Genomic DNA, 22,500 nt, shown 5'->3' with positions numbered 1-22,500 from the left:
TGTTGTCACGACTTCCATCGAAGGTGTCTCCTCTCCCTGTTCGGGCGGTGCTCGGCGGTCGTCGTCGCCGGTCTACTAGCTGCCACCGATCCATTTTTCCTTTTCGTTTGTGTCTGTCTGTATTGTTTACACCTGTGTCTTATTAGTTGATTTCGGTGGGTTTATTTACCTCCGCTGCCTGCTAGTCTTTGTGTGGGATTGTTTGCTGTGGTTACGTTGTTAGGGGTGCGTGTCTGCACCACGGGGTTTTCTTTGTCACGGCAGTTGTACCGTTTTGGAGTAGAGGTTTCTCCTCCGTGTGTTTGCGTTTATTTCCCTGTGTGTGGCGACCTCGTTGGGGCGTGTTCACCCCCCATGGTGTTGTTGAGTTGGGGCGTGTTGGGGCGTGTTCACCCCCCATGGTGTTGTTGAGTTGGGACTTCTGAATAAACGATTGTGCCACTGGGACTTCCTTGCTCTCCTGCTCCTGATTCCTGCACCTCCCTCCTTCAAGGTGGCACGTAACAACTATACTGGGATATTACTGATAATGATACTGAACTATACTGAGATATTACTTGTAATGATACTGAACTATACTGAGATATTACTTGTAATGATACTGAACTATACTGCTATATTACAGGACCTGTTACTGAGCTGTAACAACTATAATAATGAACCGTTTTAATACACGGATTGTGGTATTTACTCTGAGCCACTCTTGTTGTAGTTGAAGAATAGTCATGTTCATTTGAATACTTTGAAAGAAAGATGAAGACTACTAAAACATGGGGGAGAAAGATGAAGACTACTAAAACATGGGGGAGAAAGATGAAGACTACTAAAACATGGGGGGGGGGAGATGAAGACTACTAAAACATGGGGGAGAAAGATGAAGACTATTAAAACATGGGGGGGAAAGATGAAGACTATTAAAACATGGGGGGGAAGGATGAAGACTATTAAAACATGGGGGGAAGGATGAAGACTATTAAAACATGGGGGGGAAAGATGAAGACTATTAAAACATGGGGGGGAAAGATGAAGACTATTAAAACATGGGGGAGAAAGATGAAGACTACTAAAACATGGGGGAGAAAGATGAAGACTATTAAAACATGGGGGGAAGGATGAAGACTATTAAAACATGGGGGAGAAAGATGAAGACTACTAAAACATGGGGGAGAAAGATGAAGACTACTAAAACATGGGGGGGAAAGATGAAGACTACTAAAACATGGGGGAGAAAGATGAAGACTACTAAAACATGGGGGAGAAAGATGAAGATTACTAAAACATGGGGGAGAAAGATGAAGACTACTAAAACATGGGGGAGAAAGATGAAGACTACTAAAACATGGGGGAGAAAGATGAAGACTACTAAAACATGGGGGGGAGATGAAGACTATTAAAACATGGGGGAGAAAGATGAAGACTACTTGTGTTTCTGTCTTCCCTATTTAAATTTTTATTTTATTTAACTAGGCAAGTCAGTTCAGAACAAATTCTTATTTTCAATGACAGCCTAGGAACAGTGGGTTAACTGCCTTGTTCAGGGGCAGAACGACAGATTTTTTACCTTGTCAGCTCGGGGGATTCGATCTTGCAACCTTTCGGTTACTAGTCCATCGCTCTAACCACTAGGCTACCTGCCGCCCCTTATTCTTAACTTTCCCAAATAAATAAAATAAATAAGATCTGAAGTCAAACAAATAAACAAATACATCTATCAGAATATTTTGATTGAAGCTTTATTTCAAAGACGTTTATGAATATTATAATATATAGAGTGTTAGAAGGTGTTACTATACTGGTAATAAGCATGAGGCTCTCTCTCTCTCTCTCGCTCGCTCTCTCTCTCTCCCTCTCTCTCCCTCTCTCTCTCTCTCTCTCTCTCTCTCCCTCTCTCTCTCTGTCTCCCTCTCTCTCTCTCTCTCCCTCTCTCTCTCTCTGTGTCTCTCTCTGTCTCTCTCTGTCTCTCTCTCTCTCTCTCTCTCTCTCTCTCTCTCTCTCTCTCTCTCTCTCTCTCTCTCTCTCTCTCTCTCTCTCTCTCTCTCTCTCTCTCTCTCTCTCTCTCTCTCTCTCTCTCTCTCTCTCTCTCTCTCTCTCTCTCTCTCTCTCTCTCTCTCTCTCTCTCTCTATATATATATATATCCATCTCTCTATCTCTCTCTTTGCTTCTCTATCTCGCTCTCTCTATCTCCATCTCTCTATCTCCATCTCTATATCTCTCTCTCCATATCTCTCTCTGTTTCTCTCCATCGCTCTGCTTCTCTATCTCCATCTCTCTCTCCGTCTCTCTCACTGTCTCTCTATCTCTCCCTCTCTACTGTGGCAGGTAGTGTAGGATGTGTTGGACCAGCAGCTCGGGGTCGTGGGTTAGGGCTTGGGGGTCGTAGTTCAGGGCTCTTCTCCTGCGGCTGGGCCTCCCACCAGGCTGGGCCTGTAGTTCGGTGTCGATCCTCTTCATCCTCTGTAACCCCACAGCATGGTTTGGGGTTTTGTGGCTCTCCCTCTCTCCCCCAAGCCATACAGGGCCCTCTTCCATGTACCCCAGCCTCTTGACCCTCAGAAGCCCCGGAGAGGGCTCCCGGCTGGGGGAAGGAGTAGGAGGGGAGATCAGGGAGCGACGGGACCTGTGGAAGACTGGTTCTGAGGCTGCTCTGACCCCTCCACCCCCACCACCAGATACAGACACCAGGTCCCTTCTCGCCCGGCGGCCTGACGAACCCTGGGGGTTGTTGGGACTAATGTTGGACAGGATCTTGGTTACGAGGTATCTAGAGACACAGGGATAATAACATGAATTATGTTTACATTTTACAACCAAAACAGTATACCCTGCTAGCTACTGTACAGTCAATAGCTACATAACTGAGTGTAGAAAATTGCCCCCCCCCCCACCCCCTTTTGCCATCAGAAGAGAGGAGGGACTCTACAAGGTGTCGAATATTGACGTCAAGTTAGCTGTATGTCCTTTGGGTGGTGGACCATTCTTGATACACACGGGACACTGTTGAACGTGGAAAAACCCAGCAGCATTGCAGTTCTTGACACACTCGAAACAGTGCGCCTGGCAACTACTACCATACCCTGTTCAAAGGTACTTAAATACTTTGTCTTGCCCATTCACCCTCTGAATGACACAAATACACAATCCATGTCTCAATTGTCTCAAGGCTTAAAAATCCTTCTTTAACCTGTCTCCTCCCCCTTCATCTACACTGATTGAAGTGGATTTAACAAGTGACATCAATAAGGGATCATAGCTTTCACCTGGATTCACCTGGTCAGTCTCTGTCATGGAATGAGAAGGTGTTCCTAATGTTTTGTACACTCTGTATAGATTCATATCTCTCTGTGCTCTCTTCCCTCTGTTTCTCTCTTTCTCTCTCCATCCCCACTCCTCTCTTTCTCTCTCTCCCCTCCCTCTCTTTCTCTCTCCCTCCCTCTCCTTACCTCAGAGCCTCCTGGTCTCGGTCCTGGCTGCCTGTTTCCAGCCTGTCATCTGTAAGCCTGTTGATGGTGGCTGGTAGACCTGGTAACCCGGGCTGCTGCTGCAGCCTCTCCTGCCTGTATCTGTTGAGCAGAGCCTGGGTGAGCTGGGGGTCCAGTAGGCCCTGCCATGGAGCTGCAGCCTGGGGCTTTCCCATTCTCATCCCCTGCTCTGTCTCGTCGTAGTCACGGGTATAGGGCCCTTGGAAGTCCCCTGGCCCCTGGTCCTCCTCACCTCCCTCCTCTCCGGCAGCTCCTTCAGCTTCACTGAGGAGGCGGAGCAACCCGGCCAGGTACGCCGTTTCCTGTTCATGCCTCTCGTCGTTCTCCACCAATTGCTGCACAGCATGGCTTAAGCCCTGCCCCCTCCACTCCTCTGGTTGATAGAGCAGCTCGTTGCCCCCCCGCCGGGTCAGGACGTCAGCCGACTCGCCAGGATAGGACATCATCCCGGCCTCGTACGGCAGTGAATCACGGAGATCTCTGCGGAAATGCCTGACCCCGCCTCCTGTGGCGTCCAGACCACGCCCCCCCACGCCACGAGCAGCGGACAGTGACTAAGAGGGAGAAAGAGAGAGACAGAAAGAGAGGAGAAACAGAGAGAGAGAGAGAGGAAAGAGAGATACAGAGAGAGAAGAGACAGATAGAGAGGATGAAAGAGAGACATGTTGGTTATTTTTAGGACTTTGTAATAGACTAAGAAGCTCTGAGATGACACAGCAGTAAGTCTCCCCTGGAAGCTCTGAGATGACACAGCAGTAAGTCTCCCCTGAAGCTCTGAGATGACACAGCAGTAAGTCTCCCCTGGAAGCTCTGAGATGACACAGCAGTAAGTCTCCCCTGAAGCTCTGAGATGACACAGCAGTAAGTCTCCCCTGGAAGCTCTGAGATGACACAGCAGTAAGTCTCCCCTGGAAGCTCTGAGATGACACAGCAGTAAGTCTCCCCTGAAGCTCTGAGATGACACAGCAGTAAGTCTCCCCTGGAAGCTCTGAGATGACACAGCAGTAAGTCTCCCCTGAAGCTCTGAGATGACACAGCAGTAAGTCTCCCCTGGAAGCTCTGAGATGACACAGCAGTAAGTCTCCCCTGGAAGCTCTGAGATGACACAGCAGTAAGTCTCCCCTGAAGCTCTGAGATGACACAGCAGTAAGTCTCCCCTGGAAGCTCTGAGATGACACAGCAGTAAGTCTCCCCTGGAAGCTCTGAGATGACACAGCAGTAAGTCTCCCCTGAAGCTCTGAGATGACACAGCAGTAAGTCTCCCCTGGAAGCTCTGAGATGACACAGCAGTAAGTCTCCCCTGAAGCTCTGAGATGACACAGCAGTAAGTCTCCCCTGGAAGCTCTGAGATGACACAGCAGTAAGTCTCCCCTGGAAGCTCTGAGATGACACAGCAGTAAGTCTCCCCTGGAAGCTCTGAGATGACACAGCAGTAAGTCTCCCCTGGAAGCTCTGAGATGACACAGCAGTAAGTCTCCCCTGGAAGCTCTGAGATGACACAGCAGTAAGTCTCCCCTGGAAGCTCTGAGATGACACAGCAGTAAGTCTCCCCTGAAGCTCTGAGATGACACAGCAGTAAGTCTCCCCTGGAAGCTCTGAGATGACACAGCAGTAAGTCTCCCCTGAAGCTCTGAGATGACACAGCAGTAAGTCTCCCCTGAAGCTCTGAGATGACACAGCAGTAAGTCTACCCTGAAGCTCTGAGATGACACAGCAGTAAGTCTCCCCTGGAAGCTCTGAGATGACACAGCAGTAAGTCTCCCCTGAAGCTCTGAGATGACACAGCAGTAAGTCTCCCCTGGAAGCTCTGAGATGACACAGCAGTAAGTCTCCCCTGGAAGCTCTGAGATGACACAGCAGTAAGTCTCCCCTGAAGCTCTGAGATGACACAGCAGTAAGTCTCCCCTGGAAGCTCTGAGATGACACAGCAGTAAGTCTACCCTGAAGCTCTGAGATGACACAGCAGTAAGTCTCCCCTGAAGCTCTGAGATGACACAGCAGTAAGTCTCCCCTGAAGCTCTGAGATGACACAGCAGTAAGTCTCCCCTGGAAGCTCTGAGATGACACAGCAGTAAGTCTACCCTGAAGCTCTGAGATGACACAGCAGTAAGTCTCCCCTGGAAGCTCTGAGATGACACAGCAGTAAGTCTCCCCTGGAAGCTCTGAGATGACACAGCAGTAAGTCTTCCTTGAAGCTCTGAGATGACACAGCAGTAAGTCTCCCCTGAAGCTCTGAGATGACACAGCAGTAAGTCTCCCCTGGAAGCTCTGAGATGACACAGCAGTAAGTCTCCCCTGGAAGCTCTGAGATGACACAGCAGTAAGTCTCCCCTGAAACTCTGAGATGACACAGCAGTAAGTCTCCCCTGAAACTCTGAGATGACACAGCACTAAGTCTCCCCTGAAACTCTGAGATGACACAGCAGTAAGTCTACCCTGGAAGCTCTGAGATGACACAGCAGTAAGTCTACCCTGAAGCTCTGAGATGACACAGCAGTAAGTCTCCCCTGAAGCTCTGAGATGACACAGCAGTAAGTCTCCCCTGAAGCTCTGAGATGACACAGCAGTAAGTCTCCCCTGAAGCTCTGAGATGACACAGCAGTAAGTCTCCCTTGAGACCAGCCACCTGGACAGCTGATGAAACTATGGGTTTGTACAACCAAATCATTTCTGCATAAAACTCCCAGAAACCATCTCAGGGAAGCTCATCTGCGTGCTCGTCGTCCTCACCACGGTAATGACCTGGCTGCAGTTCAGGGTCGTAACAGATTTCAGTGGTCAAATGTTCACCTTCGATGGCCTCTGACACGCTGGAGAAGTGTACACTTCACGGATGAATCCCGGTTTCAACTGTACCGGGCAGATGGCAGACAGCGTGTATGATGTAGTGTGGGCGAGCGGTTTGCTGATGTCAACGTTGTGAACAGAGTGCCCCATGGTGGGGGTGGGGTTATGGTATGGACAGGCATAAGCTACAGACAACAAACGCAATTGCATTTGATCAATGGCAATTTGAATGCACAGAGATACGGTGACGAGATCCTGAGGCCCATTGTCGTGCCATTCATCTGCCGCCATCACCTCATGTTTCAGCATGATAATACACTGCTCCATGTCGCAAGGATCTGTACACAATTCCTGGAAGCTGAAAATGTCCCAGCTCCACCCCCCTACTCTCCTCCTCCTAACCTCCCCACCCCCTCCTCTACATCTACCTCTATATCTCCTCCTCTACCTCTACATCCCCTCCTCTACATCTACATCTCATCCTCCTCCTCTACCTCTATATCTCCTCCTCTACCTCTACATCCCCTCCTCTACATCTACCTCTACATCTCATCCTCCTCCTCTATATCACCTGCTCTACCTCTATATCTCCTCATCTACCTCTACCTCTCCTCCTCTACCTCTCCTCCTCTACCTCTCCTCATCTACCTCTACCTCTCCTCCTCTACCTCTCCTCCTCTACCTCTATATCTCCTCCTCTACCTCTATATCTCCTCATCTACCTCTACCTCTCCTCATCTACCTCTACCTCTCCTCCTCTACCTCTATATCTCCTCCTCTACACCTCCTCATCTACCTCTATATCTCCCCCTCTACATCTCCTCATCTACCTCTATATCTCCCCCTCTACCTCTACCTCTCCTCATCTACCTCTACCTCTCCTCCTCTACCTCTATATCTCCTCCTCATCTACCTCTATATCTCCCCCTCTACCTCTATATCTCCCCCTCTACCTCTACCTCTATATCTCCTCATCTACCTCTATATCTTCCTCTCTACCTCTACATCTCCTCCTATATCTCCTCCTCTATATCTACTTTTTATACTCCAATAGTTCCCTTCTGATGACCTTTCCATCCTATTCTGCCCTCCTTCATAATGTCCCGAGCTACTAGCCAATCAATCTCTAGAGTGACTCAAATTAATGAAAAATGGCCACCACTTGTCTTTGCTTGTCTTTCACTTGTCTTTGCTCCACCTTAGTAAACGTGACGACAACTGAACACCTTTTGAACGGGACACATTGTTCTCAGATGAACAGTTTCCCTACTGCACCAAATGTGTAGAAACTCATCAATAAAACACACAGAGGGAGGGAGGGGAAAGAGAGAGAGAGAGAGGCAGAGAGAGAGAAGCAGAGAGAGAGGCAGAGAGAGAGAGGCAGAGAGAGGCAGAGAGAGAGAGAGAGAGAGAGAGAGAGAGAGAGAGAGAGAGAGAGGCAGAGACAGATCCTTACCAAGTACAGGCTGAGTGACCACCGATTGGCAATAGAAACCGGCAGACATAAAAAGACATGGCTACCCAAAGAGGAGCGTGTATGTGGTCACTGCCTGACAGGGGAGGTAGAAACAGAGATGCACTTTCTCCTTTACTGTGAGAAATATTCCTCACCAAGAGATTCATTATTCACAGAAATGACTACATTTATTCCAAATTTTAACTTATTAAACCCAGAGGAAAAACGAAAAATACTCATGGGCGAAGGAGCAATGGCTCCTCTTGCAGCCAAATATGTATTTTCCTGCCATAGCCTGAGGGACACTGAATAATAACATCTGCATAGTAAGCAGTAACTTACTTATTATTACTGTTATTACTATTATTATTGTTGTTTATCATTCCAAGTAGTAATGGTATGGGTGGTAATGGTAATGATAACAGTTTAATGGTAGTAGTGGTAATGATGATAGTAGTTGTAGTACTGATGTAATGGTGAAGATGACCGTTATTTAGTTATAAGTTAGTTATAGTTTATTATTATTTTTATATTTATTACATTACATTCGACTATTGACTGTTACCATTTTATTGTTACTATTTTTATATTTAATTTTGTATTATTATTTATTGCCATTCTATATTATTATTTGTCATTGTTTATAATTTTATTACAATGTATATTGTATACATTGTTGCTTTGGCAATATTGACACAATGTTTTTCATGCCAATAAAGCAGCTTGAATTTGAATTTGAATTTGAGAGAGACAGAGAGAGAGAGAGAGAGAGAGAGAGAGAGAGAGAGAGAGAGAGAGAGAGAGAGAGAGAGAGAGAGAGAGAGAGAGAGAGAGAGAGAGAGAGAGAGAGAGAGAGAGAGAGAGAGAGAGAGAGAGAGAGAGAGAGGGAGAGAGAGAGAGAGAGGGAGAGACAGAGAGAGAGAGAGAGAGAGAGACAGAGAGAGAGAGAGAGAGAGAGAGAGAGAGAGAGAGAGAGAGAGAGAGAGAGAGAGAGAGAGAGAGGGAGAGAGAGAGAGAGAGAGAGAGAGAGAGAGAGAGAGAGAGAGAGAGGGAGAGAGAGAGAGAGAGAGAGAGAGAGAGAGAGAGAGAGAGAGAGAGAGAGAGAGAGAGAGAGAGAGAGAGAGAGAGAGAGAGAGAGAGAGAGTATATTATATTGTGAAGATGGAGCCCGTGCCATCAGAGCCTGTTGCCATAGCAGCTAGCTCCGCTCTTCCTAGCAGCAGTAGGTTATGCTAATTGGATTGTTGTTGCATCAGCTATTGATACTGTGGAACCATATATTACCAAGGCTGAATGGTGTATAGGCAATACAGTGATGTTGACTGTTCTGCATGGATACTGATAACGCTGTTGTGTGTGTGTGTGTGTGTGTGTGTGTGTGTGTGTGTGTGTGTGTGTGTGTGTGTGTGTGTGTGTGTGTGTGTGTGTGTGTGTGTGTGTGTGTGTGTGTGTGTGTGTGTGTGTGTGTGTGTGTGTGTGTGACAGACAAACAGACATATGACAGCGTTATCAGTATCCAGGCAGTACAGTCAACCGCTTTATCACTGTTAATTCAATTCAGCTCTGCGTTCAGGCTATTAGGGTTAGGGTTGTTGTTGTTGTTGTCCGAATGAGAGTTATAATATAATATTCAAATACTTCAAATCAAATCAAGTTTATTTCATATAGCCCTTCGTACATCAGCTAATATCTCAAAGTGCTGTACAGAAACCCAGCCTAAAACCCCCAAACAGCAAGCAATGCAGGTGTAGAAGCACCTGTAGACTACAACTATAATATTAAATACTTCAGTAGGCTACAGCTATAATATTAAATACTTCAGTAGACTACAGCTATAATATTAAAATACTTCTGTAGACTACAGCTATAATATTAAATACTTCAGTAGACTACAGCTATAATATTAAATACTGCAGTAGACTACAGCTATAATATTAAATACTTCAGTAGACTACAGCTATAATATTAAATACTTCTGTAGACTACAGCTATAATATTAAATACTTCTGTAGACTACAGCTATAATATTAAATACTTCAGTAGACTACAGCTATAATATTAAATACTTCAGTAGACTACAGCTATAATATTAAATACTTCTGTAGACTACAGCTATAATATTAAATACTTCTGTAGACTACAGCTATAATATTAAATACTTCTGTAGACTACAGCTATAATATTAAATACTTCTGTAGACTACAGCTATAATATTAAATACTTCAGTAGACTACAGCTATAATATTAAATACTTCAGTAGACTACAGCTATAATATTAAATACTTCAGTAGACTACAGCTATAATATTAAATACTTCTGTAGACTACAGCTATAATATTAAATACTTCTGTAGACTACAGCTATAATATTAAATACTTCTGTAGACTACAGCTATAATATTAAATACTTCAGTAGACTACAGCTATAATATTAAATACTTCTGTAGACTACAGCTATAATATTAAATACTTCAGTAGACTACAGCTATAATATTAAATACTTCTGTAGACTACAGCTATAATATTAAATACTTCTGTAGACTACAGCTATAATATTAAATACTTCAGTAGACTACAGCTATAATATTAAATACTTCAGTAGACTACAGCTATAATATTAAATACTTCTGTAGACTACAGCTATAATATTAAATACTTCTGTAGACTACAGCTATAATATTAAATACTTCTGTAGACTACAGCTATAATATTAAATACTTCAGTAGACTACAGCTATAATATTAAATACTTCTGTAGACTACAGCTATAATATTAAATACTTCAGTAGACTACAGCTATAATATTAAATACTTCTGTAGACTACAGCTATAATATTAAATACTTCTGTAGACTACAGCTATAATATTAAATACTTCAGTAGACTACAGCTATAATATTAAATACTGCAGTAGACTACAGCTATAATATTAAATACTTCTGTAGACTACAGCTATAATATTAAATACTTCAGTAGACTACAGCTATAATATTAAATACTTCTGTAGACTACAGCTATAATATTAAATACTTCTGTAGACTACAGCTATAATATTAAATACTTCAGTAGACTACAGCTATAATATTAAATACTGCAGTAGACTACAGCTATAATATTAAATACTGCAGTAGACTACAGCTATAATATTAAATACGTCAGTAGACTACAGCTATAATATTAAATACTGCAGTAGACTACAGCTATAATATTAAATACTTCAGTAGACTACAGCTATAATATTAAATACTGCAGTAGACTACAGCTATAATATTAAATACTTCAGTAGACTACAGCTATAATATTAAATACGTCAGTAGACTACAGCTATAATATTAAATACTTCAGTAGACTACAGCTATAATATTAAATACTTCAGTAGACTACAGCTATAATATTAAATACTGCAGTAGACTACAGCTATAATATTAAAAGATTATTGCCATGCGGAAGGCCCCAAGAAATTGTCAAATCCTCCAGCCACCCGAGTCATAGACTGTTCTCTCTGCTACCGCACGGCAAGCGGTACCGGTGCACCAAGTCTAGGTCCAAGAGGCTCCTTAACAGCTGAACAATTAATCAAATGGCCACCCGGACTATTTACATTGACACCCCCCCCCCCCCCCCCTTTGTTTTTACACTGCTGCTACTCACTGTTTATTCTATATGCAGTCACTTTACCCCTACAGACATGTACAAATTACCTCGACTAACCTGTACCCCTGCACATGGACTCGGTACCGGTACCCCCTGTATATAGCCTCATTATTGTTATGTCATTTTATTGTGTTACTTTAGTTTATTTCGTAAATATTTTCATAACTCTATTTCTTAAACTGCATTGTTGGTTATTAAGGGGCTTGTAAGTCAGCATTTCAAGGTAAAGTCTACACCTGTTGTAACTAGGGTGTAGTAACCTAGTGCTGTAACCAGGGTGTAGTAACCTAGTGTTGTAACCAGGGTGTAGTAACCTAGTGTTGTAACCAGGGTGTAGTAACCTAGTGCTGTAACCAGGGTGTAGTAACCTAGTGTTGTAACCAGGGTGTAGTAACCTAGTGTTGTAACCAGGATGTAGTAACCTAGTGCTGTAACCAGGGTGTAGTAACCTAGTGCTGTAACCAGGGTGTAGTAACCTAGTGTTGTAACCAGGGTGTAGTAACCTAGTGTTGTAACCAGGGTGTAGTAACCTAGTGTTGTAACCAAGGTGTAGTAACCTAGTGTTGTAACCAGGATGTAGTAACCTAGTTGTGTAACCAGGGTGTAGTAACCTAGTGTTGTAACCAGGGTGTAGTAACCTAGTGTTGTAACCAGGGTGTAGTAACCTAGTGTTGTAACCAGGGTGTAGTAACCTAGTGTTGTAACCAGGGTGTAGTAACCTAGTGCTGTAACCAGGGTGTAGTAACCTAATGTTGTAACCAGGGTGTAGTAACCTAGTGATGTAACCAGGGTGTAGTAACCTAGTGTTGTAACCAGGGTGTAGTAACCTAGTGTTGTAACCAGGATGTAGTAACCTAGTGCTGTAACCAGGGTGTAGTAACCTAGTGTTGTAACCAGGGTGTAGTAACCTAGTGTTGTAACCAGGGTGTAGTAACCTAGTGTTGTAACCAGGGTGTAGTAACCTAGTGTTGTAACCAAGGTGTAGTAACCTAGTGATGTAACCAGGGTGTAGTAACCTAGTGTTGTAACCAGGGTGTAGTAACCTAGTGTTGTAACCAGGGTGTAGTAACCTAGTGCTGTAACCAGGGTGTAGTAACCTAGTGTTGTAACCAGGGTGTAGTAACCTAGTGTTGTAACCAGGGTGTAGTAACCTAGTGTTGTAACCAGGGTGTAGTAACCTAGTGCTGTAACCAGGGTGAAGTAACCTAGTGTTGTAACCAGGGTGTAGTAACCTAGTGATGTAACCAGGGTGTAGTAACCTAGTGTTGTAACCAGGGTGTAGTAACCTAGTGATGTAACCAGGGTGTAGTAACCTAGTGATGTAACCAGGGTGTAGTAACCTAGTGATGTAACCAGGGTCTAGTAACCTAGTGTTGTAACCAGGGTGTAGTAACCTAGTGATGTAACCAGGGTGTAGTAACCTAGTGCTGTAACCAGGGTGTAGTAACCTAGTGTTGTAACCAGGGTGTAGTAACCTAGTGTTGTAACCAGGGTGTAGTAACCTAGTGTTGTAACCAGGGTGTAGAAACCTAGTGTTGTAACCAGGGTGTAGTAACCTAGTGTTGTAACCAGGATGTAGTAACCTAGTGTTGTAACCAGGGTGTAGTAACCTAGTGCTGTAACCAGGATGTAGTAACCTAGTGTTGTAACCAGGATGTAGTAACCTAGTGCTGTAACCAGGATGTAGTAACCTAGTGCTGTAACCAGGGTGTAGTAACCTAGTGTTGTAACCAGGGTGTAGTAACCTAGTGTTGTAACCAGGGTGTTGTAACCTAGTGTTGTAACCAGGGTGTTGTAACCAGGGTGAAGTAACCTAGTGTTGTAACCAGGATGTAGTAACCTAGTGTTGTAACCAGGGTGTAGTAACCTAGTGCTGTAACCAGGATGTAGTAACCTAGTGTTGTAACCAGGGTGTAGTAACCTAGTGCTGTAACCAGGATGTAGTAACCTAGTGTTGTAACCAGGGTGTAGTAACCTAGTGCTGTAACCAGGATGTAGTAACCTAGTGTTGTAACCAGGGTGTAGTAACCTAGTGCTGTAACCAGGATGTAGTAACCTAGTGTTGTAACCAGGATGTAGTAACCTAGTGCTGTAACCAGAATGTAGTAACCTAGTGCTGTAACCAGGGTGTAGTAACCTAGTGTTGTAACCAGGGTGTAGTAACCTAGTGTTGTAACCAGGGTGTTGTAACCAGGGTGTAGTAACCTAGTGTTGTAACCAGGATGTAGTAACCTAGTGTTGTAACCAGGGTGTAGTAACCTAGTGCTGTAACCAGGGTGTAGTAACCTAGTGTTGTAACCAGGGTGTTGTAACCAGGGTGTAGTAACCTAGTGTTTTAACCAGGATGTAGTAACCAGGGTGTTGTAACCAGGGTGTAGTAACCTAGTGCTGTAACCAGGGTGTAGTAACCTAGTGTTGTAACCAGGGTGTAGTAACCTAGTGTTGTAACCAGGGTGTAGTAACCTAGTGTTGTAACCAGGGTGTAGTAACCTAGTGTTGTAACCAGGATGTAGTAACCTAGTGTTGTAACCAGGATGTAGTAACCTAGTGTTGTAACCAGGGTGTAGTAACCTAGTGCTGTAACCAGGGTGTAGTAACCTAGTGTTGTAACCAGGGTGTAGTAACCTAGTGTTGTAACCAGGGTGTTGTAACCAGGGTGTAGTAACCTAGTGTTGTAACCAGGATGTAGTAACCAGGGTGTTGTAACCAGGGTGTAGTAACCTAGTGCTGTAACCAGGGTGTAGTAACCTAGTGTTGTAACCAGGGTGTAGTAACCTAGTGTTGTAACCAGGGTGTAGTAACCTAGTGTTGTAACCAGGGTGTAGTAACCTAGTGTTGTAACCAGGGTGTAGTAACCTAGTGTTGTAACCAGGATGTTGTAACCTAGTGTTGTAACCAGGATGTAGTAACCTAGTGTTGTAACCAGGATGTTGTAACCTAGTGTTGTAACCAGGATGTAGTAACCTAGTGGTGTAACCAGGGTGTAGTAACCTAGTGTTGTAACCAGGATGTAGTAACCTAGTGGTGTAACCAGGATGTAGTAACCTAGTGCTGTAACCAGAATGTAGTAACCTAGTGCTGTAACCAGGGTGTAGTAACCTAGTGTTGTAACCAGGGTGTAGTAACCTAGTGTTGTAACCAGGGTGTTGTAACCAGGGTGTAGTAACCTAGTGTTGTAACCAGGATGTAGTAACCTAGTGTTGTAACCAGGGTGTAGTAACCTAGTGCTGTAACCAGGGTGTTGTAACCAGGGTGTTGTAACCAGGGTGTAGTAACCTAGTGTTGTAACCAGGATGTAGTAACCAGGGTGTTGTAACCAGGGTGTAGTAACCTAGTGCTGTAACCAGGGTGTAGTAACCTAGTGTTGTAACCAGGGTGTAGTAACCTAGTGTTGTAACCAGGGTGTAGTAACCTAGTGTTGTAACCAGGGTGTAGTAACCTAGTGTTGTAACCAGGATGTAGTAACCTAGTGTTGTAACCAGGATGTAGTAACCTAGTGTTGTAACCAGGGTGTAGTAACCTAGTGCTGTAACCAGGGTGTAGTAACCTAGTGTTGTAACCAGGGTGTAGTAACCTAGTGTTGTAACCAGGGTGTTGTAACCAGGGTGTAGTAACCTAGTGTTGTAACCAGGATGTAGTAACCAGGGTGTTGTAATCAGGGTGTAGTAACCTAGTGCTGTAACCAGGGTGTAGTAACCTAGTGTTGTAACCAGGGTGTAGTAACCTAGTGTTGTAACCAGGGTGTAGTAACCTAGTGTTGTAACCAGGGTGTAGTAACCTAGTGTTGTAACCAGGGTGTAGTAACCTAGTGTTGTAACCAGGATGTTGTAACCTAGTGTTGTAACCAGGATGTAGTAACCTAGTGTTGTAACCAGGATGTTGTAACCTAGTGTTGTAACCAGGATGTAGTAACCTAGTGGTGTAACCAGGGTGTAGTAACCTAGTGTTGTAACCAGGATGTAGTAACCTAGTGGTGTAACCAGGGTGTAGTAACCTAGTGTTGTAACCAGGGTGTAGTAACCTAGTGTTGTAACCAGGATGTTGTAACCTAGTGCTGTAACCAGGGTGTTGTAACCAGGATGTAGTAACCTAGTGGTGTAACCAGGGTGTAGTAACCAAGTGGTGTAACCAGGGTGTAGTAACCTAGTGTTGTAACCAGGATGTAGTAACCTAGTGGTGTAACCAGGATGTAGTAACCTAGTGGTGTAACCAGGGTGTAGTAACCTAGTGTTGTAACCAGGGTGTAGTAACCTAGTGATGTAACCAGGGTGTAGTAACCTAGTGTTGTAACCAGGATGTAGTAACCTAGTGGTGTAACCAGGGTGTAGTAACCTAGTGTTGTAACCAGGGTGTAGTAACCTAGTGTTGTAACCAGGATGTTGTAACCTAGTGCTGTAACCAGGGTGTAGTAACCAAGTGGTGTAACCAGGGTGTAGTAACCTAGTGTTGTAACCAGGATGTAGTAACCTAGTGGTGTAACCAGGGTGTAGTAACCTAGTGTTGTAACCAGGATGTAGTAACCTAGTGGTGTAACCAGGGTGTAGTAACCTAGTGTTGTAACCAGGGTGTAGTAACCTAGTGTTGTAACCAGGGTGTTGTAACCAGGGTGTAGTAACCTAGTGTTGTAACCAGGATGTAGTAACCTAGTGGTGTAACCAGGGTGTAGTAACCTAGTGTTGTAACCAGGATGTAGTAACCTAGTGGTGTAACCAGGGTGTAGTAACCTAGTGTTGTAACCAGGGTGTAGTAACCTAGTGATGTAACCAGGGTGTAGTAACCTAGTGCTGTAACCAGGGTGTTGTAACCAGGATGTAGTAACCAGGATGTAGTAACCTAGTGGTGTAACCAGGGTGTAGTAACCAAGTGGTGTAACCAGGGTGTAGTAACCTAGTGTTGTAACCAGGGTGTAGTAACCTAGTGATGTAACAGTAGATGCAAGTTAACAAGTGTATATCCACCTTTTGCAGAAAAATGCATCGGAAGTATAGGGAGCGTTTTTTTCCACAGCGATTAGAGTTTACCCACCATTCTATATGTTTTACCTCTACTATCACTGGCTGTGCTACTCATGCAGACACACAGACAAACGGACTGCCTGGGTTCTGTACAGCAACAGCAGAGGTAATGTCAGTGACGCACAGTTCCTGTCCAACATTCATCTCGTCTCTAACTTCCACCTCCGCCATCTCCCCCCTCCTCCGCTATCTCCCCCCTCCTCCTCCATCCCCTATCTATCCCTCCATCCCCACCCCCCCCTCTCCTCCTCCATCCCCCTATCTATCCCTCCATCCCCACCCCCCCCTCTCCTCCTCCATCCCCCTATCTATCCCTCCATCCCCACCCCCCTCTCCTCCTCCATCCCCCTATCTATCCCTCCATCCCCACCCCCCCTCTCCTCCTCCATCCCCCTATCTATCCCTCCATCCCCACCCCCCCTCTCCTCCTCCATCCCCCTATCTATCCCTCCATCCCCACCCCCCCTCTCCTCCTCCATCCCCCTATCTATCCCTCCATCCCCACTCCACCCCCCCCTCTCCTCCTCCATCCCCCTATCTATCCCTCCATCCCCACCCCACCCTCTCCTCCTCCATCCCCCTATCTATCCCTCCACCCCCCCCTCTCCTCCTCCATCCCCCTATCTATCCCTCCATCCCCACCCCCCCTCTCCTCCTCCATCCCCCTATCTATCCCTCCATCCCTACTCCACCCCCCCCCTCTCCTCCTCCATCCCCCTATCTATCCCTCCATCCCCACCCCTCCCGCTCCTCCTCCATCCCCCCGCCATCCCTCCCCCCTCCTCATCTCTCCTCCACAGATAGATACTACCCGGGGCGGCAGGGTAGCCTAGTGGTTAGAGCGCTGGACTAGTAACCGAAAGGTTGCAAGATCGAATCCCTGAGCTGACAAGGTACAAATCTGTCGTTCTGCAGTTAACCCACTGTTCCTAGACCATCATTGAAAATAAGAATTTGTTCTTATTAACTGACTTGCCTAGTTAAATAAAGGTAAAAAAATATACTATAGGCAACAGACAGATACTATAGACTACAACAGACAGATAGACAACATCTACTATAGACAACAGATACTATAGGCAACAGGTAGATGGTGTATGTATGTTACCAAGGTGAGCTCTGTATTCCTGTATAAGTCAAATGAGGCTTCAACATGTAGTTAGCCACATGCTGACTCATCATCACATACAGGGAAAATCAAGGATCAAAATTGTACAGAAACAATATAGCCCATTTGTAGGTACAATTCTGTTTTTTTTTTTTTTTTTCTGTGGCAAGGATGGTAGCTGATTCCAATAGAATTGTGTTCATGAGATGCTGTGATCATGAGATGCTGTGATCATGAGATGCTGTGTTCACGAGATGCTGTGTTCATGAGATGCTAGTACGTGTCTCTGCCTGTTTTGCATCTATCTTTACCTTAGCGTCCAGCGGCAGCGGCGGAAGGAGGAGGAGGGCCAGGGAGAGAGACAGCAGGAGGAGCACGGAGCTGGAGTTAGCAGTCAGAAGGCCCGACATCCTTCAGGAGAGATGAGGCTGCCCCAACGAAGAGAAGACAAACAATGACTATCATCCAGAGGAGCCAGCGAGGGAGAGATGAAAACGGGAGGGAGGGAGGAAAGGAGGGAGGAGCTAGGCATCCAGAGAGAAGGGAGGGGGACATGGGAGAAGACAGGAGGGAGGGAAGGAGGGATATAAGAGAGGGAGAGATGAAAACGGGAGGGAGGGAGGAAAGGAGGGAGGAGCTAGGAATCCAGAGAGAAGGGAGGGGGACATGGGAGAAGACAGGAGGGAGGGAAGGGAGGAGAGGGAAGGGAGGAGAGAAGAAGAGAGAGGGGAGATGAGTGCCCTGGTAAAGACGTCGTGAGGAAACGAATGTCAAAATGTCCGAAGATGCACTGACCTTGAATATCAGACTGTTATTATGAATGACATTTTCTGAAATAAATGTTATTTTCTTGTCAAATCGCCAATTGGCAACCCATCCCTTGTGGGACTAATTGACAAATTAAACAAACATTACAATAATTCACTATGGTAATTATATAATCGTTCTTCCTCCAGTGTTCTCTGCATTGCGCATAAAGAGTGTAAATAATCAATGCATAACAGCAAATAAGGTTATCCAAACAAAATGTTTATCTCTAGAGCAGTAAAATAATACACAAACATACTGTTGAAGTCGGAAGTTTACATATACCTTAGCCAAATACATTGGAACTCAGTTTTTCACAATTCCTGACATTTAGTCCTAGTAAAAATTCCCTGTCTTAGGTCAGTTAGGATCACCACTTTATTTTAAGAATGTGAAATGTCAGAATAATAGTAGAGAGAATTATTTAATTGAGCTTTCATTTCTTTCATCACATTCCCAGTGGGTCAGAAGTTTACATACACTCAATTAGTATTTGGTAGCATTGCCTTTAAATTGTGTAACTTGGGTCAAACGTTTCGGGTAGCCTTCCACAAGCTTCCCACAATAAGTTGGATTAATTTTGGCCCATTCCTCCTGACAGAGCTGGTGTAACTGAGTCAGGTTTGTAGGCCTCCTTGCTCACACACGCTTTTTCAGTTCTGCCCACACATTTTCTATTGTATTGAAGTCAGGGCTTTGCGATGGCCACTCCAATACCATGACTTTGTTGTCCTTAAGCCATTTTGCCTCAACTTTGGAAGTATGCTTGGGGTCATTGTCCATTTGGAAGACCCATTTTCGACCAAGCTTTAACTTCCTGACTGATGTCTTGAGATGTTGCTTCAATATATCCACATAATTTTCTTGCCTCATGATGCCATCTATTTTGTGAAGTGCACCAGTCCCTCCTGCAGCAAAGCACCCCCACAACATGATGCTGCCACCCCCGTGCTTCACGGTTGGGATGGTGTTCTTCGGCTTGCAAGCCTCCCCCTTTAGTGTCCTAAAAATCGCTGAAGCTGGAGACTTACATTTCCCTCACTAACTTTAAACATCAGCTATCTGAGCAGCTAACCGATCGCTGCAGCTGTACATAGTCCACCCAATCTACCGACCTCATCCCCATATTGTTGTCATTTACTATGCTGCTCTTTTGCACACCAGTATCACTACTTACACACCATCATCTGCTCATCTATCACTCCAGTGTTAATCTGCTAAATTGTAATTACTTTACTACTATGGCCTATTTTTTGCCATACCACCTCACGCCATTTGGTCACACTGTATATAGACTTACTTTTCCCCCCTATTGTGTTATTGACTGTACGCTTGTTTATTCCATGTGTAACTCTGTATTGTTGTTTCTGTCGCACTGCTTTGCTTTATCTTGGCCAGGTCGCAGTTGTAAATGAGAACTTGTTCTCAACTAGCCTACCTGGTTAAATAAAGGTGAAATAAAATAAATAAAAATTGTATATATATGTATATATATATATATATATACACATATACACTACCGTTCAAAAGTTTGGGGTCAGTTAGAAATGTCAATTTTATTTTGAAAGAAAAGCACATTTTCTGTCCATTAAAATAACTTCAAATTGATCAGAAATACAGTGTCGACATTGTTAATGTTGTAAATGACTATTGCAGCTGGAAACGGCAGATTTTTTATGGAATATCTACATAGGCGTACAGAGGCCCATTATCAGCAATCATCACTCCTGTGTTCCAATGGCACGTTGTGTTAGCTAATCCAAGTTTATCATTATAAAAGGCTAATTGATCATTAGAAAACCCTTTTGCAATTATGTTAGCACAGCTGAAAACTGTTGTTCTGAATTAAAGAAGCAATAAAACTGGCCTTCTTTAGACTAGTTGAGTATCTGGAGCATCAGCATTTGTGGGTTCGATTACAGGTTCAAAACGGCCAGAAGGATTAAGGATTAGCTCCTTTTTTCAATTTCAGTCCAAAATGACATACCCAAATCTACCTGCCTGTAGCTCAGGACCTGAAGCAAGGATCTGTGTCTTCTTGGTACCATTTGAAAGGAAACACGTTAGCCCGTGGAATGGTCCCGAAGAAGTTAACAATACTCTCCATCTCCTCTAGCAATACTCTCTGTCCCCTCTAACAATACCCCCCATCTCCTCTAGCAATACTCTCTGTCCCCTCTAGCAATACTCCTCATCCCATCTAACAATACTCCCCCATCTCCTCTAGCAATACTCCTCATCCCATCTAACAATACTCCCACATCTCCTCTAACAATACGCATCATCCCATCTAACAATACTCTCCGTCCCATCTAACAATACTCCCCGCCTCCTCTAACAATACTCCTCATCCCATCTAAAAATACGCTCCGTCCCATCTAACAATACACTCCGTCCCATCTAACAATACTCTCCGTCTCCTCTAACAATACTCCTCATCCCCTCTAACAATACTCCCCCATCTCCTCTAACAATACTCCCCCATCTCCTCTAACAATACTCCCCCATCCCATCTAACAATGCTCCACATCCCCTCTAGCGGTACTCCCACATCTCCCCTAACAATACTCCCCGCCCCATCTAACAATACTCTCTGTCCCCTCTAACAATACTCTCCGCCCCATCTAACAATGCTCCCCATCCCTTGTAACAATAATCCCTGTCCTCTCTAACAATACTCTCCGTCTCCTTTAACAATACTCCCCCGTCTCTAACAATACTCTTTGTCTCCTCTAACAATACTCCACAACCCATCTAGCGGTACTCCCACAGCTCCTCTAACAATACTCCCCGCCCCATCTAACAATACTCTCCGTCTCCTTTAACAATACTCCCCATCCCCTCTGACGATACTCCCCCATCTCCTCTAACAATGCTCCCCCATCTCCTCTAACGATACTCACCCATCGCATCTAACAATACTCCCCCATCTCCTCTAGCAATACTCCCCCATCTCCTCTAACAATACTCCCCCATCTCCTCTAACAATACTCCCCCATCTCCTCTGACAATACTCCCACATCTCATCTACCAATACTCCATATCCCGTGTAACAATACTCCCCGTCCCCTCTAAGAATACTCTACGTCTCCTCTGACAATACTCCCCTGTCCCCTCCAACAATACTCCCCGTCCCATCTAACAATACTCCTTTTCTCCTCTAACAATACTCTCCGCCTCCTCTAGCAATACTATTTTCTCCTCTAACAATACGCCCCGCCCTCTCTAACAATACTCCTTTTCTCCTCTAACAATACTCCCCCGTCTCCTCTAACAATACTCCCCCATCTCCTCGAACAATACTATTGCATCTCCTCTAACAGTACTCCCCCATCTCCTCTAACAATACTCCCACGCCGTCTCTAACAATACTCCCCATCCCCTCTGACAATACTCCCCCATCTCCTCTAACAGTGCTCCCCCATCTCATCTAACAATACTCGCCCATCGCATCTAACAATACTCCCCCGCCGCATCTAACAATAGTCCCCCGTCTCCTCTAACAATAGTCCCACATCTCCTTGAACAATACTATTGCATCTCCTCTACCAATGCTCCCCCATCTCCTCTAACAATACACCCACATCTCCTCTGACAATACTCCCCCATCTCCTCTAATAATACTCCCCCAACTCCTCTAACAATACTACCCGTCTTCTTTAACAATTCTCCTCTGGCAATACTCTCCCATCCCCTCTAGCAATACTCCCCCATCTCATCCAGCAATACTCCCCCATCTACTCTGATAATACACCATATCTCCTCTAATAATACTCTCCCTCTCCTCTAATAATACTCTTCGCCTCTCCTCTAATACTCTCTGCCTCCTCTAACAATACTATTCACCTCCTCTAATAATGCCCCAGTCTCCTCTAAGAATACTCTCCTTCTCCAATACTCTCCACCTCCTCTAACAATACTCTTCGCATCCTCTAATAATACTCTCCACCTCCTCTAATAATATTCTCCTTCTCCAATACTATCCACCTCCTCTAATAATACACTCCTTCTCCAATACTCTCACCCTCCTCTAATAATACTCTTCGCATCCTCTAATAATACTCTCCACCTCCTCTAACAATACTCTCCTTATCCAATACGCTCCACCTCCTCTAATAATACTATCCACATCCTCTAATAATACTATTCACCTCCTCTAATAATACTATCCACCTCCTCTAATAATACTATTCACC

The 22,500-nt window shown here is 44.6% G+C and overlaps 1 protein-coding gene across 1 annotated transcript; it reads right to left on the bottom strand.

Annotated features, from left to right (window-relative positions):
* Positions 1-1,717: 1,717 nt before the first annotated feature.
* LOC139557902 (uncharacterized) lies at positions 1,718-17,999 on the bottom strand. The gene is made up of 3 exons (XM_071373228.1): positions 17,809-17,999; positions 3,442-4,034; positions 1,718-2,762 (listed from the first exon to the last, which is right to left on the bottom strand). Exons 1-3 carry the CDS (start codon positions 17,905-17,907, stop codon positions 2,309-2,311), a joined length of 1,146 nt encoding a protein of 381 aa, XP_071229329.1. The 5' UTR covers positions 17,908-17,999; the 3' UTR covers positions 1,718-2,308.
* Positions 18,000-22,500: the final 4,501 nt, after the last annotated feature.

The sequence above is a fragment of the Salvelinus alpinus genome, chromosome 28 (assembly GCF_045679555.1).
Source record: "Salvelinus alpinus chromosome 28, SLU_Salpinus.1, whole genome shotgun sequence".
NCBI classification, from domain to species: Eukaryota; Metazoa; Chordata; class Actinopteri; order Salmoniformes; family Salmonidae; genus Salvelinus; species Salvelinus alpinus.
The sequence above is the reverse complement of the archived record's forward strand: the minus strand, read 5'-3'. Positions and strand labels throughout refer to the sequence as shown.

Bases quoted from the DNA above. Each gene is read 5' to 3' on its own strand.
- LOC139557902 (XM_071373228.1), bottom strand. From the start codon at position 17,907: ATGTCGGGCCTTCTGACTGCTAACTCCAGCTCCGTGCTCCTCCTGCTG. The intron at 4,035-17,808 runs GTAAAGATAGAT...TCTCCCTCTTAG, and splicing joins CGCTGCCGCTGGACGCTAAG to TCACTGTCCGCTGCTCGTGG. The intron at 2,763-3,441 runs GTAAGGAGAGGG...CTGTGTCTCTAG, and splicing joins CGAGACCAGGAGGCTCTGAG to ATACCTCGTAACCAAGATCC.